This window comes from Schistocerca nitens, chromosome 1 (assembly GCF_023898315.1).
Source record: "Schistocerca nitens isolate TAMUIC-IGC-003100 chromosome 1, iqSchNite1.1, whole genome shotgun sequence".
NCBI lineage: Eukaryota > Metazoa > Arthropoda > Insecta > Orthoptera > Acrididae > Schistocerca > Schistocerca nitens.
In genome coordinates, this window is record NC_064614.1 from 706,596,485 (window position 1) to 706,624,129 (window position 27,645).

At 43.4% G+C, this 27,645-nt stretch overlaps 1 protein-coding gene across 1 annotated transcript in view; it reads right to left on the reverse strand.

Moving 5' to 3' along the window:
• Positions 1-14,901: 14,901 nt before the first annotated feature.
• Positions 14,902-27,645, reverse strand: part of LOC126195824 (sodium channel protein Nach-like) — a 168,871-nt gene continuing 156,127 nt past the window's right edge. The window contains exon 9 of the mRNA XM_049934516.1: positions 14,902-14,984. Within this exon, the coding sequence (XP_049790473.1) occupies positions 14,902-14,984 (83 nt within the window). The remainder of the gene's footprint in view (positions 14,985-27,645) is intronic.

Below are 27,645 nucleotides of genomic sequence, written 5' to 3' on the forward strand. Positions count from 1 at the left end.
TGCACTTACAAAGAAAGACCAATTTGCTTGATATACCCCGTGTCCACAATTACGAATGTTAGTGCAGAGTATGCATCTGGTTGACATTTGGGAGCATGTCCTCGGCCTCCGCCCTGGATACACCTATACGAGGTGCATTCAAGTTCTAAGGCCTCCGATTTTTTTCCTGTGGACTGGAAAGAGATAGAAACATGCGCATTGTTTTAAAATGAGGCCGCGTTCATTGTCAATACGTCCCAGAGATGGCAGCACCGTACGGCAGATGGAATTTTACCGCCAGCGGCGAGAATGAGAACAGTTTTAAATACTTAAAATGGCGACGTTTTCCTTACTTGAACAGCGTGCAATCATTCGTTTTCTGAATTTGCATGGTGTGAAACCAATTGAAATTAATCGACAGTTGAAGGAGACATGTGGTGATGGAGTTATGGATGTGTCGAAAGTGTGTTCGTGGGTGCGACAGTTTAATGAAGGCAGAACATCGTGTGACAACAAACCGAAACAACCTCGGGCTCGCACAAGCCGGTCTGACGACATGATCGAGAAAGTGGAGAGAATTGTTTTGGGGGATCGCCGAATGACTGTTGAACAGATCGCCTCCAGAGTTGGCATTTCTGTGGGTTCTGTGTACACAATCCTGCATGACGACCTGAAAATGCGAAAAGTGTCATCGAGGTGGGTGCCACGAATGCTGACGGACGACCACATGGCTGCCCGTGTGGCATGTTGCCAAGCAATGTTGACACGCAACGACAGCATGAATGGGACTTTCTTTTCGTCGGTTGAGACATCGAGCTAACGTTACGCAACAGTTTCTTCGTGATAACAACTTTGGAGTGATTCCTCATGCTCCCTACTCACCTGACCTGGCTCCTAGTGACTTTTGGCTTTTTCCAACAATGAAAGACACTCTCCGTGGCCGCACATTCACCAGCCGTGCTGCTGTTGCCTCAGCGATTTTCCAGTGGTCAAAAAAGACTCCTAAAGAAGCCTTCGCCGCTGCCATGGAATAATGGCGTCAGCATTGTGAAAAATGTGTACGTCTGCAGGGCGATTACGTCGAGAAGTAACGCCAGTTTCATCGATTTCGGGTGAGTAGTTAATTAGAAAAAAAATCGGAGGCCTTAGAACTTGAATGCACTTCGTACAACGAGTCATTCCACTAGCCGTCTCGGCCGAATACATATTACATGCAATCTTAACGCTGACGTCCTGGAAGTGGAGCTGTGGCCTACGGTCTATACCGACTATACAGCATTAATATGTATAATCTCTCTCCGGCGGCAGCAAGTGTGGCGTAGCAGTGGTCCTTGGAAAATGAACGTTGCCCACCTGCGAGACCAGCTTGTCGAGACGTCACTGAAGATGTTTGGAGATCTTGCGAGCGACGCCTTCGCTCGTATCCCACGACCCTAAGTTGGTGGATGGGTTGCGCCAAACCGGCGCTGCGCCGTGCAATGATGACATATGGTCGTCAGCAGGCAGTGTGGTGACGACAGACGATGGACTTCTGTTTCACGCTGCTACGGGAATGCGCCGAAAAAATGCCTTCTCCGGAGCAGCAAGCGGAGGTACAACTAGCAAAGGCCAAATTATATCCATCATGCGACGCCACCTCGAAGGTACAGTGGTCAGGGAGCGGGCACTAGATCGGGTTGCAGGAGAACGCCCATCAATCTATCACATCATCAACGAAAACAGAAGACGACGAAGAGCCCTAGAGGCGACACGGATTATGGGAGACACCTAACATCGCAACAGGAAATAGGCAAGGGCTTTGTAGAGCATTACACTCAACTTTACACCGCAACGGATACCGATATGGCGGCCGTTATCGAAGTTACACATACGATTTTCGGCACTATTAAACCAGAGGCTGAAGCACAACTTATGGAGGAGATTACGGAGGAGGAAGTGATGGAGGCCATTCGTGAACAAATCGTCGGGACCAGATGGCCTGCCTCTGGAATTCTACAGGTTCTTTAGCTATGTGATAGCACCACGAAGGACTACTATCTGCCGCGAATTAATGTTTCCTGACGTGCCCTTACCGCCGGCTTTTTTTGTGGGGGAGACTGATTATCCCGATACACAAACCCTAGGATGCTACGCGGATGCGGGACTACCAACCGCTGATGCTCCTTAACTGTGCCTTTAAAATATTCGCCAGATTATCAGCAGCACGCCTCCGAAGAGTACTGCGCCAAGTACTCTCACTAGATCGAACTTCACTCAGCGGAGGTAACAACATCCAGACGGCGCTCCTTGAATATCGCGATTTGATCGCCCTAGCAAAGACGTGCCGCCTCCGTGCAGCACTAGCGTCAATAGATTATGATGAAGCCTTTGATAGAGTAAGCCATACCTATCTTGCAGAAGTCCTGACACACATGCGTTTTCCACGACCATTTATAGCTGTCGTGATGGGGTTGCTCAGCAAAGCCTCTTCCAAAGTGCTCGTCTATGGACGTGCGACAAAATCTCTCGTCGTAGCGAGATCGGTCAGACAAGGATGTCCCTTATCAACGACGTTATATGCACCGGCTCTCGACCCGTTACTTTGCGGCCTACGTCACCGCTTGACAGGTCTGACTTTGCGAGGATACACATTTATGTGCAAGTCATTTGCGGATGACCTTCTGCTGATAGTACAGAATGGAAACGATATGAGTGTGGCTTTAGATTAGATACGCAAATATAGAACGGCCACTGGCAGCCGTATAAATATGGGCAAGTCTGTAGCGATGAATATTGGTGGTGGACTAACGGAAGAATGTGTAGCACCCTTACGGCTAGGTATTATTTTTACCAACGACATATGTCGCACAGCAGCGTACAATTATGAGATACTACTACAGACAGACCGGACGAGCCTTAGAGAGTACATCACACGGACATTAGAGATGATCCAGCGGGTCTCGTATGTTAACACCTACCTGGCGTCACGAATTCCGCATTTTTCTCAAGTACTCCCAATGCCGGTGACGATAGCACGACGAATACTGGCGGCGTTCGGTTCCTTTGTGAGTGCAGTACTGCTGTTTAAAGAAGGTACGACGCCTTTATCCTGCCTCGTAGTTGGGTTGGACTTGGTCTTGCACATGTTCGTGACCGATCGGTGGCACTATATATCGGCACAATGTTAAAACTGTGGAGACAACGTCAGACTTGTCTGACAGGAATCTAATAGAAGATTTTCAGACGGCTCTGCCGGAAATCAGACCAGCACAGCAATCCTATTGAGAGGAAGCATCCACATATCAATTGGCAAGTAGTGTAGCGATCGATACGCCATGTTTCCTTAGACACAGATACACATGCAATGTGGACCTAACAGTTAATGGTGAAAATATCATCCGATCCAGATCCAGACTCCGTGCGATTCATATGACAGAGTCACCATTGTGCCCTCAGTGCCAAACTCTGGACAACGATGAACACCGCCTCATATGCGGCCCCTCAGCAGAAATGTGGCATCTGGCGACACAAATGATTGCTTTCTTTCTTCGAATGGGACAGCACAACATTGAACCAGGGATTATATTCTTCACGGACGTAATGTACTTGGCTTCAAATGGCTCTGAGCACTATGGGACTTAACATCTATGGTCATCAGTCCCCTAGAACTTAGAACTACTCAAACCTAACTAACCTAAGGACAGCACACAACACCCAGTCATCACGAGGCAGAGAAAATCCCACGTGATGTACTACCCACGTACCAGAACGAATGCCGTAACGTGGCTTCGAGGCCAGACGGTGCTCTGTTTGTTCAGAGATGGCCCAAAGAATGTAGTGGACTTCTGGACCTTTTTACAGGAACGACATCTAAGGATCGTGAACAATCCGGAACACCGACAGTATTTCTATAACTTTCTGTGGAGTGCGTTTCAAGAGCCCCGCGTAGCTGGGACGTCCAGGGTGGGAGAAATTAAATTATCGATGCGAAGAAAGAATGAACGGAAGATAAGAATCGGTGGATACGGTATACTTACGAGAAGACACACCAGGTTGACAGAACAGCAGGAAGTTGGAAATACGATTCTTCATGGTGATGTGGGTTTCTTTCTTTACGTAATGCGAGAGTAATGTTCAGTTTACTAGCTTTCAGGCAATACAGAAATATTATTTGTGGTATGAAAATGCAGTGGTAGTTACCGAAATTTAAATTCCTTAAATGTTATGTGTGAACCAGGATTTTTGCTTTAATTTGTGAAAGATATTCATTAAAATTTGAAGCATAGTTGGAGGTAAAGAAAAAAAAAATCGGTAGAGCGTTTGCCTGCAAGAGGCGAAGGTGCCGAGTTCGAGTCTCGGTCCGATACCCAGCTTTAATATGCCATGAAGTTTCAGAAAATAGGCCTATTTCATGAGAAAAACCGGAGACACATGATATTCTAATACGAGACTGCTTACTATTTTTGTATGAGACTGCTTACTATTCTTCGTTAAATATACGGTCTGTGGCAGTATCACTAAAGTACAAGTATGGATTTGGAAGGCAATAGGACGGGTCCTTTTCAGAGGAACCGTCCCGGAATCTGCCTTTAACAATTTACGGAAGGCGCGGAACTCCTATAACGGGATGGTCAGAGGGGGATTTGAACAGCGTCTTGCGAATGAGAACCCACTACTGCGCAACCTCGCTCGCTTAGTGTGACTGCGAGCGTGCTATGGGCTAGGTTGCCATACGTAACTACCTAGTGATAGCGTGTTTTGTGCGTTTGGCACACAGTATTCTTGCCGCAGGTATGCAGGGGTGGCACAGGAATAAATTTGCATATAGTAGCACGGCGGCCGCAGTCAGTAGGACGTGAACGGTGAGGATAACGTCAGTCAGTCATCGCCCATTGCCTAGTCTGAGGGCCTGTACTGAAAGTTAAAAAGAGGAGGCTAACATTCCAGCGGTACGGGCAAGCTCGGGAACATCCTACATACCAGCGCCGGGCTCTTTGTCTTGCCTTAAGTGCCCCAACATGTACAGCCGGCACCGCATCTGTCCTGTCTAGAGAGCTGGCAGCAGCCGCTAGATAACGCGTCTTCTGTCGGGCAGTGTACTGTCGGCTCGAGAAGTTTGTGTGTTCAGTGACACCTAATGTGTTCACACTGAGTAGTTATGAACAATACTTTGTACCCTTGCGTGTTTCTGACCATGAAGTCGAACTTTTTGCTGTCGAACACATGAAGATGGCAGATAACCCACCTAAGAGGACTTATTTTAAAACACTATTTTTGTCCAGCTGACTTAAGATCTGAAGCTCTTGTAGCGACCCTTTTCTCTATCCCGACTTCCGTATCTTGCATGAAAGTATGAATGTTAATTTATTTATACATTGACTGGTATTGAGGGATTTGTTTTATCCCGGCTAGTTCTTAAATTAACCCCAGTGAGCCACTACACGTATTGTCTTCCCAGTTTTGAAGGAAAAAACCATAACTAAATTAATACTAGTGTTTACAATAGATTCTCGTTCACTTGTTTCAGTTACTAGTCTGCAGTTTATTCTTGGTGAAAATCACGTAACCTAATTATTTATGGACCTAAATCGAAGTAAAGTTCAAGACGAATAGTCAGTTTCAAATTAACACGTTATTTTATTTAACAATAATAATTAATAAATCAGTTCATTCACACGATCGCATTCAAAGGGGTTCTTTAAATAAGTATCTAATCTAGAATCCCGTCAATATCAGAGACACTAAACAATGTTCTGTCACTTTCGATAAAAAGATTGTTCCCGTTTAATATCCATAAACTGTCTTGAACTATGATTACTAGTCGCGTGAAGTAAAGCTTTTCCACTATCACAATACAAAGTCCGAATCTGTCCAAAAACCGTTAATTCCGTAAAATATTTGAATCTTCACACGAAGTGACGTTAAAGTCAGAGAGATTATTGATCACCTCCCCGTTCCTCTAATATGACAAAAGTTCTAATTCTGATCTGAAATTAATGCTTCCCAAAAAACAATCTCGTCGCGATTTTTTCTTGCGCCCTGGTTTAATAAAGCGCCTATTGTTGATTCCTAAAGCTGTACGTCCTAACTGACTTCGAACAGACTAGAGGATAGAGACTGGAGTATCATAATTGCATTGTATGTCTATTTATACTTAAGTAAACGCTATCTTTGGTGTTCAAGACCTACGTTCTGTGACTATAATATTGATTTTCTCATATATAAGAATAACTAATAATTTAACCATTTCTATCGTTTTTCCCCCCTCCCATGCCTCCAAAATTTATGATTAAAGTCATTTTCTTTTTCTATTATTTTTCTACTATAGATTTCCCTCTGTTTGTCTCTTATTTCTATTTCAAAAATTACTACTTGTGGAGGGGCTTGGGACTTCTCTGAATTTATATTTCGAGGGCATGGGAGCTAATTTGGGAGCTATTTTGGTTTATTAACACCGAGAGGCGTTGTAGGTGTTACACTCTGCAACACCTGCCTGGTTGTTGAGCGTTGAAAGAACAAGCACGTGACGCATTACTCTGTCACACATTTTCAAATAAGGGAAATAAAGTTCGTTGGTAGGAAATGATGTATGTCGGTTAGCAAGTCAGAATGGAACTACCATTTAGAAAGAATAACCATTTACTTAAAATCATAGTTGATTCCTAAGACTGTACACAAAAATGGCATTTATCCAATTGGGGGACTTTCTATGGCAACACCAGCCCAAGAAACTTTCACAACACGGTGGAATAAAGAGCCGAAAGCTAATGTAAACATCAGCAAATGTGCATCCAAACGTGAGCAGCTGTCGCACGATGAATCTGTCGGTTAGAAACAGGTAAAGGCGCTATTTGTGTAAATAAATAGCATTATTAACAGTGGCCGCTTGCTGTTTTGTTCTCTGCAAGAGTTAACTCTTATTTTGTTCACAGGCACGGTCACAAAACATATGTTCTCGACAAAGTAGCACTGTAGGAATTATAAAAGATTTTATTAGTAAAATGTTTATTTTTTGTGTCACACATAAATCTGTGTTTTCCTTTTCAGTTGGGTAAATTTTGACATGAATCTGCTTGTTGATGAGTTATTTTCACATTTACGATAAAAGCAATTAAACGGTGTCTTATGCTTAAAACGACAACATAAATTTAGACTATGTTTTGTATTTCTGTTGCACTGTTTCCAGTGGAAAGTTTAATCATTTATAAATTATTGCTTTAAAAACTCTCATCATTAAACTGAAAGAATAACAGAAATATCCTATTTCCATTCTTTCCACTAAGTTTAATAGACACCATGTTTCTACTGAACTTAGGACAGTACGTCTACTTCGGGTTGCTTTATCTAGAAGCATGTAAAGATCTCAGGAAGTGCCATGAATGTAGCGTGAACAGGTGAACTGTTTCTTCGTTTGAATGTAGCAGTCGAATAAGATTTAGAAATTTATTTCTGTCACAGAGGATTGTCAATATAGTATTTATTTTAAAAGTAAAAGGTCTTACCAAGATCCGAAGAAAAGGCAGCTAATATAAAGACTGGAGGTGGAGGAAGGGGCGCCAAATGAAGTGTCGCCTGTGTGGAAAAGTTTTCTCCAACCGGCTCCGGCAGTAATGCTGCACCCTGTCGTCAGATTTTCCACAGATATCCATTCGTCCCACTTTACAAAGCGGGTGAGCCTCCATCGCCGAAGTCTCTGATGAGGCGTGGACGCTCAGTCTTCCTTACTCGTCGTTTCCCCGACCTGCAACCGCTCTCCGTAGGCGGTGACGACAGCAGCTCAATAACAGGCGGCCAGCTTCGCCGTCGCCGAGGTTCTCGTTCCACAACAATCTGCCTTCTGTCAGAGGCCCAATTTGAGGTCTGAATCATCGATGGAATGAGTCCTCATGTCACTGATGCCTTGAGTTTGGACAGGCAAGACGATGTAGTACTATTCCTGTAATTCCTGAGTCTGGCTGTCCTGATTTTGGCCATAGCTTGATCATTTGCTACACAGGTTGCGTGCAATAATCGTTCTTCATCTGTTTGCTGCGAAGATGTTTTACGCATGAAGTCTGGCCAACGTGTCGCGGCCGGAGACGAACGTGCTGTCCCAAGTGCTGGATGAGCACGTTTGCCAACTTGCTGCGCCTTGCCGTCTCTTCTCCGCTTATACAGGGTGTTACAAAAAGGTACGGCCAAATTTTCAGGAAACATTCCTCAAACACAAAGAAAGAAAATATGTTATGTGGACATGTGTCCGGAAACGCTTACTTTCCATGTTAGAGCTCATTTTATTACTTCTCTTCAAATCGCATTAATCATGGAATGGAAACACACAGCAACAGAACGTACCAGCGTGACTTCAAACACTTTGTTACAGGAAATTTTCAAAATGTCCTCCGTCGCATGGAATCCCTGATGCGCTTATGCAGCCCTGGAGAATGGCGTATTGTATCACAGCCGTCCACAATACGAGCACGAAGAGTCTCTACATTTGGTACCGGGGTTGCGTAGACAGGAGCTTTCAAATGCCCCTATAAATGAAAGTCAAGAGGGTTGAGGTCAGGAGAGCGTGGAGGCCATGGAATTGTTCCGCCTCTACCAATCCATCTGTCACCGAATCTGTTGTTGAGAAGCGTACGAATACTTCGACTGAAATGTGCAGGAGCTCCATCGTGCATGAACCACATGTTGTGTCGTATTTGTAAAGGCACATGTTCTAGCAGCACAGGTAGAGTATCCCGTATGAAATCATGATAACGTGCTCCATTGAGCGTAGGTGGAAGAACATGGGGCCCAATCAAGACATCACCAACAATGTCTGCCCAAACGTTCACAGAAAATCTGTGTTGATGACGTGATTGCACAATTACGTGCGGATTCTCGTCAGCCCACACATGTTGATTGTGAAAATTTACAATTTGATTACGTTGGAATGAAGCCTCATCCGTAAAGAGAACATTTGCACTGAAATGAGGATTGACACATTGTTGGATGAACCATTCGCAGAAGTGTACCCGTGGACGCCAATCAGCTGCTGACAGTGCCTGCAGACGCTGTACATGGTACGGAAACAACTGGTTCTCCCGTAGCACTCTCCATACAGTGACGTGGTCAACGTTACCTTGTACAGCAGCAACTCCTCTGACGCTGACATTAGAGTTATCGTCAACTGCACGAAGAATTGCCTCGTCCATTGCAGGTGTCCTCGTCGTTCTAGGTCTTCCCCAGTCGCGAGTCATAGGCTGGAATGTTCCGTGCTCCCTAAGACGCCGATCAATTGTTTCGAACGTCTTCCTGTCGGGACACCGTCGTTCTGGAAATCTACCTCGATACAAACGTACCGCGCAACGGCTATTGCCCCGTGCTAATCCATACATCAAATGGGCATCTGCCAACTCCGCATTTGTAAACATTGCACTGACTGCAAAACCACGTTCGTGATGAACACTAACGTGTTGATGCTACGTACTGATGTGCTTGATGCTAGTACTGCAAAGCAATGAGTCGCATGTCAACACAAGCACCGAAGTCAACATACCTTCCTTCAATTGGGCCAACTGGCGGTGAATCGAGGAAGTACAGTACATAGTGACGAAACTAAAATGAGCTCTAACATGGAAATTAAGCGTTTCCGGACACATGTCCACATAACATCTTTTCTTTATTTGTGTGTGAGGAATGTTTCCTGAAAGTTTGGCCGTACCTTTTTGTAACACCCTGTATACTTTCCTTACCGCGTCACATGTCCGCAAAACCGCCAGGCGGCATACAGTCTTGCGGTGGGCAGTAACCATAATGTTTTGGCACATCACTGTAAGTACGAAGTGCATGCTGTTCTTCGTCTATCTTCGGTTTGTCAATGAAGTGATGCAACATTAAGTAAATAAAATCTAGAAGTCAACTGCAAACTGCTAGTGAATCACCTGGTCACAAAGAAAGCGTACCTCGTTTCTGTCGTTGTAGTGGGCGTGTCCTCCTTCTTATTGCTATCAAACTTTCGTTAATTCTGTCGAATATATAGTGATTGTTCAGTTTTCATTTAGTGGGTGTTAATGTATCTAGCGCACCCGTGGGCTAGGGACGCCGGCACGGTAGCTCAGCGTGTTCAGTCAGAGGTTTAGCTGCCCTCTGTAATAATAATAAAAAAATAAATAAAATAAAAAATAAAAAAAACTGTGTTAATGGATCAACGATGAACTTGAACAAGCGTGATGGGCCGTCCAAACCGAACAAATAGAACGAACAATAACGAACAAAATGAGATCGAGAAAAAAAAGGAATGGGTAGCGTCTGTGTTTAGTAATGAACACGTCCTCGATCCTGCGTTCTAAACCCGCCAAGCTTTATATTTTAATTAATAATCAGCATTTGTCAAGGAGGGCGGAGGAGCGGACAGAGGTACAGGACACTCTCTTATCCTAGGGCTGGGAAACTGCCCCTAAAGGCGGAAGAATCAACAAAGATCAACGGCATGAGCCTGCAGAAGACAATGGAAACCACTGCATTTTAGACACGTAAGGTGTATCCACAGGACATGTGGCCTGTAATTGAAAAAGTACCTTGGTGATCTCTCTACTGGCAAAGATTCCGGAACAGTCCCGCATTCGGATCTCCGGATGGGACAGCCAAGAGGGACCTGTCCTTGAGAAAAAGATTGAATAATCAACGAAAGGATAACGCTCTACGAGACGGGGTGTGGAATGTCAGAACCTTGAATGTGGTAGGGAAACTAGAAAATCTGGAAAGGGAAATGCAAAGGCTCAATCTAGATATACTAGGCGGTCACTGAAGTGAAATGGAGAGAAGACAAGGATTTCTGGTCAGGTGAGTGTAGCCAAATATCAACAGCAGCAGAAAATGGTATAACTGGATTATGATTCGTTTTACTGTGAACAGTGCAGTGATAGGGTTGTTCTTATCACAATCGACAGCAAACTAACAGCGACAACGATAGTTCAGATATACATGGCGACGTCACAAGCTGAAGATGAAGAGATAGAAAAAGTGTATGAGGATATTGAAAGGGTAATAAGGTATGTAAAGAGGGATGAAAATCTAATAGTTATGGGGGACTGGAATGCAGGTGTAGGGGAAGGAGTAGAAGAAAAGGTTACAGGAGAATATGGGTTTTGCACAAGGAATGAGAGAGGACAGAGATAAATGAGTTCTGTAATAAGTTTCAGCTAGTAATAGCGAATAATCTGTTCAGGAATTACAACAGGAGGAGGCATACTTTGAAAAGACCGGGTGATATGGAAAGATTTCAGTTAGATTACATCATGCTCAGACACAGATTCGGAAATCACGTGCTGGGCAGATATACACTCAGCTCACAATATAGTAGTGATGAAGAGGAGGCTGAAGTTTAAGATATTAGTAAGGAAGAATCCATTCGCAAAGAAGTGGGATACGGAAGTACTAATAAGGAATGACGAGACACGCTTGAAGTTATCTAAGGCTATAGATACAACAATAAGGAATAGATCAGTATGCATTACAATCGAAGAGGCACGGAGATGTGCAAAAAGGGCCATTACAGGAGTTGGAAAGAAAAACGTAGCTACAAAGAAGGTAACTTCGAGGAAATCATGGGTAGCAGATGAAATACTTCAGTTGATCGATAAAGGACGAAGTAGAGAAATGTCTCGGGAAACTCAGGACTCGTATAAATCGTTGAGGAATGAAATAAATAGGAAGTGCAGGGAAGCTAAGACGAAATGACGACATGAAAAATGTGAAGAAATCAAAAAAGAAATGATTGTCGGAAGGACAGACTCAGCGTACAGGAAAGTGACATTAAAAGCAAGGGTGGTAACATCAAGAGTGCAACGGGAATTCGACTGTTAAATGCAGACGAGAGCGCGGATATATGGAAGGAATACATTGAAAGCCCCTACGAGGGGGACGATTTGTCTGATATGATAGGAAAAGAAACAGGAGTCGATTCAGAAGAGATAGGGGATCCTGTATTAGGAAATGGTTCAAATGGCTCTAAGCACTCTGGGTCTTAACATCTGAGGTTATCAGTCCCCTAGACTTAGAACTACTTAAACCTAACTAATCTAAGGACGTCATACACATCCATGCTCGAGGCAGGATTCGAACCTGCCACCGTAGCAGCAGCGCGGTTCCGTACTGAAGCGCCTAGAACCGCTCGGCCACAACGGCCGGCCCCAGTATTAGAATCAGAACTTAAAAGAGCTTTGGAGGACTTAAGATCAAATAAGGCAGAAGGGATAGATAATATTCCATCAGAATTGCTGAAATCATTGGGAGAAGTGGCAACAAAACGACTATTGTCGTTGGTGTGTAGAATGTATGAGTCTGGCGACTTACCATCTGACTTTCGGAAAAATATCATCCACACAATTCCGAAGACTGCAAGTGCGAGAATTATCCCACAATCAGCTTAACAGCTCATGCATCCAAGTTGCTGACAAGTACAGTATACAGAAGAATGGATAAGAAAATTGAAGATGTGCTAGACAACGATCAGTTTGGCTTTAGAAAAGGTGAAGGCATGAGAGAGGCAATTCTGACGTTGTGGTTGATAATGGAAGCAAGACTAAAGAAAAATCAAGAACCATTCATAGGATTTGTCGACCTGAAAAAGTGTTCGATGCATGAAATTCTGAGAAAAATAGGGGTAAGCTATAGGGAGAGACGGGTAATATACAATATGTAAAAGAACCAAGAGGGAATAATAAGAGTGGACTACCAAGAACGAAATGATCGGATCAAAAAGGGTGTAAGACAGGGATGTAGTCTTTCGCCCCTACTCTTCAATCTAGACATCGAAGATGCAACGAAGGAAGTAAACGAAAAATTCAGGATAGCAATTAAAATTCAACGTGAAGGGATATCAATGATACGATTCGTTGCTGACATTGCTATCCTGAGCGAAAGTGAAGAAGAATTACAAGATCTGCTGAATGGAATGAACAACCTAATGAGCAGAGAATATGGACTGAGAAGAAACCGAAGAAAGACGAAAGTAATGAGAAGTAGCAGAAATGAGAATAGCGAGAAACTTAAGATCAGGATTGATGGTTACTACGTAGATGAAGTGAAATAATCCGGCTACATAGTCAGTAAAATAACCAATGACGGACGGAGCAAGGAGGATATCAGAAGCAGACTCGCAATGATGAAAAGGGTATTTCTAGCCAACAGAATACTACCAGTATGAAACATACGCTTTAATATGAGGAAGAGATTTATGAGAATGTACGTCCGGAGTACAGAATTGTATGGTAGTGAAACATGGACTGTGGGAAAACCGCAAGAGAAGAGAATCGAAGCATTTGATATCTGGTGCTACAGACGAACGTTGAAAATTAGTTGGACTAATAAGGTAAGGAACGAGGAGGTTCTGACCAGAATCGGAGAGGAAAGGAATATGTGGAAAACACTGATAAGGAGAAGGGAAAGGGTAATAGGACATCTGTTAAGACATGAGGGAATGACTTCCATGGTACTAGAGGGAGCTGTAGAGGGCAAAACCTGTAGAGGAAGACGGAGATTAGAATACATCGATCAAATAATTGAGGACTCACGGTGCAAGTGCTACTCTGAGATGAAGTGGTTAGCACAGGAGAGGAATTCGTGGTGGGCCGCATCAAACCTGTCAGAAGACTGATGAAACTCCCCCCCCCCCCCCCTCCAAAAAAAGTGTATCGATTTCCTTTAAAATCTGCGTATTGTCGAACAAGCACGATATGGTTGGAAACAGCTACAGATTAAAACTGATGTCAGTAGTATTTTAGATATTTGTTTGTTCTCGGTTTTAACAGGTGTTCTTTCATTTTCATCTAATTACTAGGTAAAGTAAAACAGATATATCATTTTGTCATAGCCACAGTGCTAAATATTTTTGACGAGTAATTTTTATTCGTAAAATTTCTGTTGCTTTAAAATATTCGATTATTATATAAATTCAGAAAAGCGTTCAGTACTATTGCAATAAGTACGCGGACAGTTAGTAACCAGCAAGAAAGACATGACGAAAGAACCTGTATAGGCTTTCAGAGACAGTAATGTACCTGTTGCGCGTGGCATGGCCTAATTAGAAGGTGCGCGTGCGCGTGCACGTGCAGTGTGTGTGTAAGATTTGCCCCCATTTGGTGTGTAGGTGCACGTGCAGTGTGTGTGTAAGATTTGCCCCCATTTGGTGTGTACTGTAATTTCTCGCTCTCCTCACCGAACATCAGCTGTATTGCAGAATGGTATCATCCCTAGTCTGGAAGTATTTTATAAGGTGGTAGCAATGAATTACAATGCTCTATTTTCTTTAAACGGTTAAAAACGAAAGGAAGCACAACAAAATTCAGACATCGTGAAGGACGACACATCCGCGACGTTTCTTGGTGTTTGATTGATATACCTATAATTTTATTGATGTGTTATTAACTCGGGATAATATCTGAAACCTTAATTTTGTGGTCGCTTCATTGTGAAAATTGATGCCATCCAAAAGTCGATGCAAGAAAGACCTTTCGCTCTCGTTGTCGCCTCGCCCGCCTGCTTCACCTTTGCCATCTTTGCTAGACACAAAAAAAAACGATTTCTGCCACAGTCTGAACCCTATATCGATCGCGATCTACTACTCCTTCACCATCATTGGAATTTTTCAGTCTTTGTTCCGAGCCTATGTTTATTACTGGAAGTAATAGTAATAACGCATCGAAAATAATTTATTTCAGAAACCGGTTATGTTGAGCGGTTTTAGCTGTCAAGTTAAACTGGAGACGAAAAGAACGGTGTAGTTGAAAAACGATTATTTCAGTGATAATCCCCATCCCTAAGGCACAGTAGGTATGGATACTACTAGCACAAATGCAACTGTTATCACGGATGCACCAACTAACTGAAATCGTTGTGGCTCTGCATATTCCCACCAGGGGCGACTGCAAGCGGGTGTCAATGGGGGCAGCTACCCCTATTGATAATTCATTCAGTTTACATGTATGAAGATGCACCAGGAGCTGCAGGGCCCGAGTTTTTATGATCTAAAACACTTGGCAAATTATCACTAGAATGACCTAAAATGTCGACAAAATGATGTAAAATTAATTATGTGAAACATGTTTAAAATGAATTATATAATGAATGAAACGAAAAAAAAAATTATGTTGGAATTGAAATTACAAAAAGGATAATTGGTTTGAACTTGTTATGTATAAAATGCATGTTTGAGCATCAGCTGTTTTTATTTTAAACCCGAATAACAATCGGTTTCAGTCTTGGTCCATCTTTACGGATAAGGATGCAAGTGATTTAAGCCACCACATTACATTTGCCATTACTTAAACAACGTGTAAGCCATGTCATGGATATCAGCATACGATACAGGACCTTTAGAAGCAAACATATAAGTACTAAACGTACACATTTATGTTTGCTGCTAAACGTCCTGTGTTGTATACTGGTATTCATGACATGGGTTACACATTATTTAAGTAATGACAAATGTAATGTGGTAGCTTAAACCATTTGCATCCTTATCCGTAAAGATGGACCAAGACTGAAACCACTGATGGTCAAACACGCATTTTGTATATTACTTGACGGCTGGTGATTGTCATCTTCCAAAAATGTGAAATTGTTAGGTTTTCCCTTAAGAAATCTCATTCTTTGAAGATGTACGAAAATTGTTGCATTACCGTCTTAGAGTTATAAATGAGGGAACGTCTGTTGTAGGAAACAAGTGCTTGTATTTAGAAAATATTTCAGCATTTGCTGTAACAACTGGAGAGTACACCTTTATGTTTTCATTTAGTTTCAATAACGAATCTAAATCTTGTCACACGAATATCGATATTTTGCAAATATCATTACGTTTTGTATAACATCGACACAAAAAGCAATGTTTTTATTTTGGTTCCCATACTTTTTAACAAAAATAAGAGAAGGAGATGAACCATCAATTTGTTTTGACATATACAAATACATTGTTGGGCGACATAGGTGCTTTTTTTCCTAGATGCACATGCATTGACTATTTTTACCAGCATTAGAAGAATTTATTATTGTATCATACATTGACGTTAAGCACAAAAATGAAGTAAAATCTTAAAAATAAGACGATCTTTGCAAAAGTAAATACAATGTGGTAGCTATATGGCGATATTAAATTAAATTTACATTTCTATAGACCGAAATTCGTGATTTTAATCCTTGTAAATATTGCAAAACTCATAAGGGAAAAACGATTACATGTCAAAAACTCCAGGTATTACTAATAAGCTATAATAAAACGAAACGGAGCTTGTGATCGACTGACTGGTAAAGCTAGGACATACGTACGCGATCGTATTAACGATATCCATAGAGAGAGTTCAGTCTCGGAATGTTGCCTTCCTAGGGAACGAAAAAGTCACTCTCCCAGTTCCCACTTCACTAGGCTATTGGCGTAACAAAACAGTTGCACGACAAAACACATACGACAAAATCTCTTGTCACAGAAATTAAGCGCTATTTGACTGTGTGATATGGTTTATTATACCATTTACATTTCAGCCTGAGGCAATTTTCAAGTACTAAAAATGACAAAAATCATTTGACGTTGAAATATGTGTATTCGGTTATATAAGCCTTATATTTCGCAAGTAAAAGTGAGAATATTTTTGTGGTATGTTAATTGGCTGGCAACTTGCATGTGTTATTAACAGAACAAGGCTGTGAAATAAGTCATCAAGTCGCCAGCCAATTAACATTGAGAGGTGGCATGAGCCCCCTCTCATATTTCTATCTTACGACTCTCCTCTCTATTTGCATGCGGTGGAGGGCTGCTATTCCTTCACATGCGGACTTCCCACGCAGCGTCTCTCGTCACCCGGGTGGTCCGGTGACAGGCGGGCTCTGTAGAACTGGAGAGGGTTAAGCCGACGTGTGTGAGGCAGTCGAGTGAATGCTTTGCAGACGCCGACATTGTCAAGAGACACGCCCGCTGGGGTGTGAAGTAGCGGCTGGGCTAGAGGTTCCGTTACTTCGGAGAAACTTTGCGAAAACACTTTCTGGCGGGCTACCAGCGAGGCGTGGGAATGACTTGTGTACCCACGCAGTTGTGGCGGGAAAATTCCCGCACTTTCTGCAAAATAGTAACGGTGATTGGTTTGCTCAGGGCATAGCTCCGTGACGTAGCAAAATCAGCACAGAAATTGGCGCCAAGAATCTCCATTGGTGGAATGGTAGTGCTCCGGCAATGGAGTGGAATTTCCGCCGGTTTTCGAGTTGCTGATTGGAACGTAACCACGGCCACTGTCGTGGGGGCGGGAATGTTGTGTGTTCGGCCTGTACGGGTGCTCTGGGTAGTCGGCAGTCGCCTTTCGGTCGAGGACGTCGAAGCAACCAGCCCTCGCCTGCGGTACGCCAGATCGTGTTCTAGCAGTTGATAAGGCAGTTTTGGTAATGTATGTCCTCAGCACCGGCAGATAGGGATTTTCCTAGGTGATAATCAGAGCTCAGCAGAGCGCGCCTGTTCGTCTTTTTCTAACTCCGTTCTGTCTTGAGTAGCAGCAATTACTGTTGGGTTAGCTGTGTGTCTCTCTTGAGATTTGAGTGGCAAGGAATTGGCTCCACATACCACTTCGTCTTAAACCTCACGATCTAAGTTAGGGACAACTTCACCTTTATAGTGTTTGTATGAATCTGCAATTTAGCCAATTTGATGTTTTATAAATATTTCCTGTATTTCTTTTACTATTCTGTGTTTAATCTTAATAAATCATATTGTTATTTTGGACAGAACTTTCATTCTGTTAATCGATAGAGCAACCCCATCATTCCTCCCTATGTTAATGAAACCTTTGTTTATTTAACTTATTTATCAAATTAAATTATTGCAGGTGCCAAACTCTGTTCTACTCCACTGGCAGGGTTGATTAGAGTCAGTTCGCGTATTTTTTTTATCCTTGTGCAACAGCAAAAGTCGGAGTTAGAATAGGGGGGGCTTAGAGCATGATTTACATATGTGGATTCCAGTAAAATTTAGTGATAAATACACTGCTAGCCCCGGCACCTCGCATAATATGGCGACCCTTAGCCTCGGATCTTTCCTGAGAATCACTGATTAACAAACAGTATTCTTAGTACGAACATTCAAATTTTTTTCTCTAATTTTTTTTATTGATTAATACCCAAGTTTTTTTCTGGTAGTTCCGCGTTAGTTTTAAGTAGCGGCGCATGATTACAGTTTTTGTTTTCAGTGTATATATTTTTTTTGTTCATTGTATTTTGTGTTTCGTTGATGTGGTGTCCGTACCACATTGCACTTTGTCGGATTTGTGTGCGGTTTCTGTACCACATCAAATTGTGTTTGTGATTACAGCGTTGGAACAGCGTTGTTGAAATTTTATGTCTATGTGTAAAAATATATGGAGTAGAGTAATTTAATTGTGCATTCTAGATAAATTTGTTTTTCTTGAATGATAACGAGAAGTAAGGCACGACTATTATCGATCGAAGCTAAAACAAAAGAGGATAGAATAATGGATAAGGGGCAGTTTACTGACGGGAATAGGTTCGGAGATGAGATGGGCACATTTTTAGCAGGACAGGACGCCAGGGTCATTGATGAGGAAGGTGATTTGGACGCGATCTTAGAGCAGCGTTGCGGCCGTGATTATGATAGTGAAGTAGAGGATGAAACAGAGACAGTCACACAGGTCGAGACGGTAGCAGAAGTTTATAATCAAACGAACGAGAGCAGACAGGGGCCAGCTCGGCCACGTCAGAGCTCTAGCGCCCAGGTGTCCAGAGTTACATCACCCATGTGTGACGAGGATCAAGATGATGACATTAACCCAATACTGAGCTTCCTACGACCAATGAAAGAAGAAGCTGACGAACAACGTAAAAGGAGAAGGAAGAAGCTGACGAACAACGTAAGAAGGAGAAGGAAGAAGCTGACGAACAGCGTAAGAAGGACACTCAGGCAATAATTTCGCATATAGGGAAAATTCGTGGGGAATTACTAACAATAAAGAAAGAATGTGGAGAAGCAAAACAGATGTCACTGGTAGCACAAAAAGTAGCAGGCCTAGCCAAAACGGCAGCAATGGGGGCAATGAAAGTTGCAAAAGTAACTTCTCAACTCGCAGGTCGCTTGCGACGTGCGACACAAGCCCACTCAAAATCCCTAGCGTTCTTAAAAACCCAAGGTAATATTGCGGTTACGAACATCACGAAACAAATGAAAGAAGTAGAGAGTCGGATAGCAAAAATAGAGCGAAACGGGCACACGAGCACTGCGCGTTCGGATACCAATGATGGAGTACACAGAATTGTGTCTCCGAGGAAAAGCCCGCCGTGCTCCAGCCCAGTGACAGAGTGCGGAACTAACAATGCACACGCAGAAACACCTAGTAATAGTTCAAATAATGGTAGTCCACTTAGGAGAGGGAATTCGGAGTGCCACTTACACTGTGATACAGAGGTAGCACATCACAGTTATCAGCAAGATAGATCAGGACACTCAACAGACGTGCAAATATCGGAAACGAGTGACAACACCAGTGCGAGGATCGGACAGGATTTTGATCACAATCACTTCCTGACGATACTAAAATTCCAAAAGTTCAGAGATAATGGAGGGTCGATGCATCCGAAGAGCTGGGTGACGCAGTTTACTAATTCATTACCGTCATCATGGCCAACCCACGCAAAATTAGAATTCATGTGTGGACACATCGAAGGCCAAGCCGCGGAAAAGATGCGGGGTGTGGCAGTGACGTGTCGGACTTATCAGGAATTTGTTGGTGCATTCCTGCGGACCTACTGGTCAAAGGAAACGCAAGACAGGATTAAAGAGGAAATAATATTTTGTCCTGAACTGGAAGTGTCCGGGCATAGAAGCGCAACCAAATTTTTTGATGATTTACTCAAGAAGAATCAGTTTTTAGATAGTCCATATAGCAACGGAGAAATCATTAAATTTTGCTTTTCCAAATTGCCAGTTAGGTATCAACAGACACTTGTCGGGAAGTGTGGATCTGACATAGATGCATTCAAGAGTCTACTGCGCGAACTCGAAGTAGTCTTCGATAAACAAGACGCAAAGGACAGGAAGAAGGCGCAAAATAACAAATACCACGGGCCAGCAAGGGAAGACGACAACAGATCGCATAATCGGACTGGTCAGTTAGGAAACCAGGGTTACGGAAATCAAGATTACGCTATTCAAGGTTATGGAAACCAGAGACACGGAAACCAAAACGTCAGGGAACAGGGTCAATCTAGACAAGCAATCTGGGATAGGAGGAATGACGAACGGCAAAGCGACCGTAATTGGAGAGAGCGAAATCAAGGACAACAGGAGAACCGGGAGATAGAAATTAGACCTCCAAATCCTAATGCACGTCAGAGGAGGGGGAGTCTAAGAAGGGATTGACGCTAGTCCATAGGACTCCACCACTTCTCTCACACAAAGAAGTTCGTGGAATAATAGTAGTTTAAGTGGTGTACATATTAGAATAGGCAAATGTATGAACCTTTCTTCGGGGAACAATAACCGTTGCATTAATAGATTAAGATTGTTAAAGTATTAACACGCTGCGTTTTCGCGCTTAAGAATTTACTGCTGTTAACTTTTTGTCTATGTTCGGGATCTCCTCTGTCGTTGCGATAAGAGGGACTACCTTTCCATGAGCAATGTTTTTGTCCTTTCCTATCTGGTGTCCATGTTAAGGGATAAAGATGAGTGACGAGACGTCGCACAAACGGGCGCATACAAGAACGTGCTCTTAGAAGCGTTCTGAGAAGTCGTGATACGCTCCATAGCGGCCACAACCAGTTCGTGAGTCGTTCATACCAATGCTTGCAGGCACGCGTCAGTGCACTGCAAGATTGTGGTATATTGCGTGATTTCGAGGATGAATATGGACAGTATAGTTTTTTTTGCAGAGCTGCGCCAGCATCGTTGTCTTGCAAGTCGGGGTGATCCTGTGAGCGTTTGACTCCAATGGTGTCCTAGACGAGAGAAATGCGAGCATAAAGCCTACCATGCCAATGTGCTGGTTGGGGATTTAGCGTGCTGCTCGTGACTGTCACAGATGAATAACCAGGGACTTATACTTGGATATTCGTGACATACTGTGTAGCTGGCGTGTGTTGGGCGACTGAATCCTCAACAGGAACCACCCCTGGCTCGGTCATATTACATTGCTTCTGGAAAGGTGTGCTTTGATCCCGAAAACCGCATCAGATAGAGAAGGAAGTTGCAACTATAAATTTATTGTCGTGTATAGCCATGGCTAACCCAGTCTCTGGAGTTTCAGTGAGGCGTAATGAGAACTCGGAGGCCATGTCGTACGGCGCGCACATCACTGTCGTCAATAGCGGCGAGCAGCGAGACATCTCAACGTAACAAGAATTATGTAAGAGTATTGTAAAAAAAAAAAAAAAAAAAAAAAAAAAAAAAAAAAAAAAAAAAAAAAAAGAGGTACGATATACTAGGATAAATTTAAACTGTAGGATTTTACAATAACTAGATTAATATTGTGGCGGTTTTCTACCACCAGTGTTTGGCGCGCGCCTGTTTGGATGTTATTTTTCAGGTCATCAAATCACAGACCCGAGATGGAGGGACGACCGGCGAGCGAACGTAGAATAGTTGCAATAACATAATTTATTCAGAAGACATAGAATGTAGATCGTTGGCATATGGTAGTTAATTCTTGAGCATGTCTACTGTCTATCTATATAATTAATAGTAATATTAGTGCGGGCCCGCACATTTAGTTGTTCATCCATTACAAAGCATCAGTTATCACACACCATGTACATACTGAGATCGGTCTCTACACATATATCAAAATAAATTATTTCCATGTCTAGATTAGATGTTATAATGATTGCCATAGATTAATAACTATAAAAGTAAAATAAGAGTGTCTGAAATGACAGACCATCAATGTGTCATTATGTAAATTTATTATAACATAGAAGGTCATGGGAAAAAGTTAGGCATAAGATTTTTGTAAGAATTGTGCAGATGACGGGGATCGTGGCAATGCGGAGGCCGGCCGGAGCGGGAACAAGAGGTCTGCGGCTACCTGCAAGAAAAGAGCGTCAGCGCGCTACCTGACGTGAAGGGTGCGAGAGCATCCGGTCCTACAGGCTGTCAGTCACGGGGCCGTGTACCTGAGGGATTACGCGGGACCCTCGCCGGGCCACAAGCGAAAGTGAGGCTGGCCGTTGACACTGACACGCGACCCACACGCGACGGCCTGCTAGCTCTCCAGACGCGGCAGCCGTTTGGAGGGATTCCCTGCGGCAGACCACGTTGTCGTGAGTACACGAAGAAGATCACATATCGTGTCAGAACCTGCGCCTCATGTGCCTCAGGACAGAAAGGGACGCTATATACTCACCTGTTTGGGTTTTTACAACTCACTAGCATTGGCCGATATGCATACACAAAGCAGCATCGTGCCACACACACTAACAAATGTATGGTCTCATTTCTTACTTCTCCTCTCTATTAGAGAGCAGTTTTAACAATAGTCGCTCCTAGTTCGATCCTGTATGGATGACCTCACACACTTGTGGAGTCACTCCACGTGCCATCATCCCTCGTCGAACTGCAATATTGGGAAACGTAAAGTTCTGTCCAGCGAGAGAAGAGACCTAGACTAGTGATGTATCCCAACAAGTAGATCTCAGAGACAAATAATCGACGCGAGGAGAGCCTATCACTGTGTCTTCCTACCGTACTGCCGTGATCATATGCGTGGGTCTGACTACAATCTCAACAGCGTACTGCAGACACTCCAGAACTCCCTATTGCTGTTGCCACAACGTAGCAACAACACCCGACGTTTAGCCTTATGTGATGTCAGTACTGTGTAATATTTCTAACAATGTGATTTAGTGCCTCATTCTCAGCACAGTCGTGAACATTGTGCAATGTGCACGCACAACTTGATGCCCCATGAACCCTTTTTTTTCTTTTATTTCTTAAATTTCGTTCTCTAGTGTTGGTTTTGTAATGTATGTTATACCTTGTATGTGTTTGTGTTTTACACTGTAATTCTTATTACAAATTACTGTATTGTTCTCCACACCATGTTTTTTTTGTATTTTGTATTTATTGTTGTGTGTATGCGAACAGTGTGCCTGAAGTCCCCATAAACTGAAGCAGATACCACCACTGTCATTGTGAATGGACCATCAGTTCAGGGAACATTTTGTAAAGGTTATTCTTGCTGCAGGGAGACAGAATGAATCGGAGGTTGTAATTAGATTCTGAAAGCTGACAAAGAGATTGTTAACTTAAATAGTATCATGTGTAAGTGAGTTCAGGTTAGTTTAATGATTAAAATTGTTGTAACATCTTGGGCATTTAATTGCGGAGCACTCCAACTCTGATTGTAAAGAATAAACTGCTCCATATTTGGCTCAGATGCCCGGGCCATATTTAGAGCGTGAATGTCTGCGTGAATCGGTGTTTGGAAGGGGCTCCCTGGGTATGGATGTGTGATGTGTGTGTTAGTGTTCCATATTAAGAAGGTGAAGTTGGCTACATCATAAATAATCCTCCCTCTATGAGCTGCATTTTTCAGTTGCAGTGATTTTCTTTATAGAGTGCGGCATGTGGAGCCAGTTGCGAGATTGTTCTTGGGCGATTGACTCACTACCTTGCTCCTAAGTGAGCCAACCGCTCACCAATTACAATCTAAAATGGCGTGGGGGCTATGAGAGGTGGCATGAGCCCCCTCTCATATTTCTATCTTACGACTCTCCTCTCTATTTGCATGCAGTGGAGGGCTGCTATTCCTTCACATGCGGACTTCCCACGCAGCGTCTCTCGTCACCCGGGTGGTCCGGTGACAGGCGGGCTCTGTAGAACTGGAGAGGGTTAAGCCGACGTGTGTGAGGCAGTCGAGTGAATGCTTTGCAGACGCCGACATTGTCAAGAGACACGCCCGCTGGGGTGTGAAGTAGCGGCTGGGCTAGAGGTTCCGTTACTTCGGAGAAACTTTGCGAAAACACTTTCTGGCGGGCTACCAGCGAGGCGTGGGAATGACTTGTGTACCCACGCAGTTGTGGCGGGAAAATTCCCGCACTTTCTGCAAAATAGTAACGGTGATTGGTTTGCTCAGGGCATAGCTCCGTGACGTAGCAAAATCAGCACAGAAATTGGCGCCAAGAATCTCCATTGGTGGAATGGTAGTGCTCCGGCAATGGAGTGGAATTTCCGCCGGTTTTCGAGTTGCTGATTGGAACGTAACCACGGCCACTGTCGTGGGGGCGGGAATGTTGTGTGTTCGGCCTGTACGGGTGCTCTGGGTAGTCGGCAGTCGCCTTTCGGTCGAGGACGTCGAAGCAACCAGCCCTCGCCTGCGGTACGCCAGATCGTGTTCTAGCAGTTGATAAGGCAGTTTTGGTAATGTATGTCCGCAGCACCGGCAGATAGGGATTTTCCTAGGTGATAATCAGAGCTCAGCAGAGCGCGCCTGTTCGTCTTTTTCTAACTCTGTTCTGTCTTGAGTAGCAGCAATTACTGTTGGGTTAGCTGTGTGTCTCTCTTGAGATTTGAGTGGCAAGGAATTGGCTCCACATACCACTTCGTCTTAAACCTCACGATCTAAGTTAGGGACAACTTCACCTTTATAGTGTTTGTATGAATCTGCAATTTAGCCAATTTGATGTTTTATAAATATTTCCTGTATTTCTTTTACTATTCTGTGTTTAATCTTAATAAATCATATTGTTATTTTGGACAGAACTTTCATTCTGTTAATCGATAGAGCAACCCCATCATTCCTCCCTATGTTAATGAAACCTTTGTTTATTTAACTTATTTATCAAATTAAATTATTGCAGGTGCCAAACTCTGTTCTACTCCACTGGCAGGGTTGATTAGAGTCAGTTCGCGTATTTTTTTTATCCTTGTGCAACAGCAAAAGTCGGAGTTAGAATAGGGGGGGGCTTAGAGCATGATTTACATATGTGGATTCTAGTAAAATTTAGTGATAAATACACTGCTAGCCCCGGCACCTCGCAACATATTACAACAATAGTCTCAGTTTTACTTAAGAAACATCAGCTTTGTATAACGTGTGGTATCGTAAGCACAGCACCCATCACCATGCAGCACCACGGGCGTAGATAAGTAGAAACCCACTTCAGAGACGGTGTATAGCCCAGCGATTGCCGCACGAAGTCGCAGTGGCGGCGACGCCTGAGAAGCGGTATGCGCCGGCGCCGGCGCCACAGCAGAGTGGGCTGTTTCACGTCAGCTCGACTACCGAGAAGATCGCCTTCTACTTGTGTACTTCGTGCCACATCGTCTACTTCTAGCAAGACCACACCAGCCCGTCTTCAGTGAAGACTCTATGGGACGAGAACTGTTTAGTATCCAGCCTTAGCTTCTGCGGTAGTAGTTGAACTTCAGGATCTGCTACCTGAGTCGACTTGTACGAAGTTGAGCAGTCGTCAACAAATGTGTGTTTTATTGTCACTAATCACTAGATCGGTCACTGCTGTTAGAATGGCGGGTTATCAAGATTTAAGTGAGTTTAAGGTGGTGTTGCAGTCGGGGCGAGAGCGACGGGACACAGCATCTCCGAGGTAGCTATGACTAAGTCAAGTGTACCGTGAATATCAGGAATTCGGTAAAACATCTCCGACATCTCTGCGGCCGGAAAGAAATCCTGCAAGAACGGGACCAACGATGACTGAACCGAATCGTTTAAAGTGACAGAAGTGCAACCCTTGCGCAAATTGTTGCAGATTTCAATGCTGGGGCGATCAACGTCAGCGTGCGAACTATTCAGCGAAACATCACCTGCATGGCCTTTCGGAGCCGAAGGCCTACACGTGTACCCTTGATGACTGCACAACACAAAGCTTTACGCCCCGCAGGGCCAATCAACACCGACATTGGACTGTTGATGACTGGATACATGTTATCTGGTCGGACGAGTCTCGTTTCAAATTGTATCTAGCGGATGGACGTGTACGAGTATGGAGACAACCTCATGAATCCGTGGATCCTGCATGTCAGCAGGGGACTGTTCAAGCTGCTAGAGTCTCTGTAATGGTGTGGGGCGTGTGCAGTTGGATTGATATGGGACCCCTGATCCGCCTAAGAACGAATCTGACAGATGAAATGTACGTAAGCATCTTGTCTGATAACCTGCATCCATTCTTGTCCATTGTGCATTCCGACGCACTTGGGGAATTCCAGCAGGACAATGCGACACTGCACACGTCCATAATTGTTGCAGAGTGGCTCCAGGAACACTTTTCTGAGTTTAAACACTTCCGCTGGCCACCAAACTCCCCAGACATGAACTTTATTGAGCATATCTGGGATGCCTTGCAATGCGCTGTTCAGAAGAGATCTCCACCCCCTCGTTCTCTTACGGATTTATGGACAGCCCTGCAGGATTCATGGTGTCAGTTCTCTCCAGCACTATTTCAGACATTAGTCGAGTCCATGCCAAGTCGTGTTGCGGCACTTCTGCGTACTCGCCGGGGCCCTACATGACATTAGGCAGGTGTACCGTTTCTTTGGCTCTGCAGTGTATCTTTCCGTAAGTTTTATATTTCTGTGTCTCTTCATGAAGGAAAACTCATAAAAACCTCACTCCTTTTAAACTCAAATAATGGTTAACAACTGCCAGGCGCTAATTTAAAGTTGAATATTGTGTTTTTTTTTTTAATTTGTTGAATTGTAATGCATGGCTGCTTATCGGTAGTTGTCGGTAGAAATACGAAGTCTTACTCACTGGACCTACTGCAGACCTGTGCCATCTAACAACTGGTGGGATTCACTGAGTAACTGTCGCGCAACAGCGTTCATTTAATTAATTTCATAATCAATACTGCAAATGAGCACTTCATTTGAGGGTGAACGTCTCTACGAAGCTCTATCCTGAACCTCAACTGACCGGTAACGCGCCTGCCGCGGTGGCCGAGCGGTTCTAGGCGCTCCAGCCCGGAACCGCGCGACTGCTACGGTGGCAGGTTCGAATCCTGCCTCGGGTATGGATGTGTGTGATGTCCTTAGGTTAGTTAGGTCTAAGTAGTTCTAGGCGACTGATGACCTCAGATGTTTTAAGTCTCATAGTGCTCAGAGCCATTTGAACCATTTTTATTTTTGACCGGTAGGGCGCGAGATTGTTGTCGGCAGTGAGTGAAACTCTTCTCAGTTTTTTCGTACTAAGCAATGACATGTATGTGAGCGGTGGTGCGTGAATATGATTACCTAAAATTTTGTGCACTATGAGGTGTAAAAAAAATTTAAAAAATTTTTGAAAAAATTTAATTTTTTGAGTTTTTTATCCCACAAACGAATGAAAACCTAAAATTAATGTGAGGGAATCGAAAAGTATGCTACCTGTGATGAAATATCACAAGAAAAGGGTAAGTGAAACTGAAGTATCTCTGTTAAAAATCCCAGTAATTGTGGTGATAGAGATAACACAGACTTAGTCAGTACGTCTGCTAGTTTCAAATGCTTTTATGGAAGAAACAGTAGTCTCCTGGCAGTGTTTCTGATGTCGGAAATATGTAAAAATATGGAGACTGACGAGTCCCTAATGTATAAGATTTTATTGAATCCACGCCAACCTGACAAATGTTATAATGTGTTTACAATTTCAAGTATGACGTAGATGGCATAAAGAGAACATCGTTTGGACTGGCTATCATTATATCCACGGTTGGTTTATTCTAAAACAGTTACTATCTGTC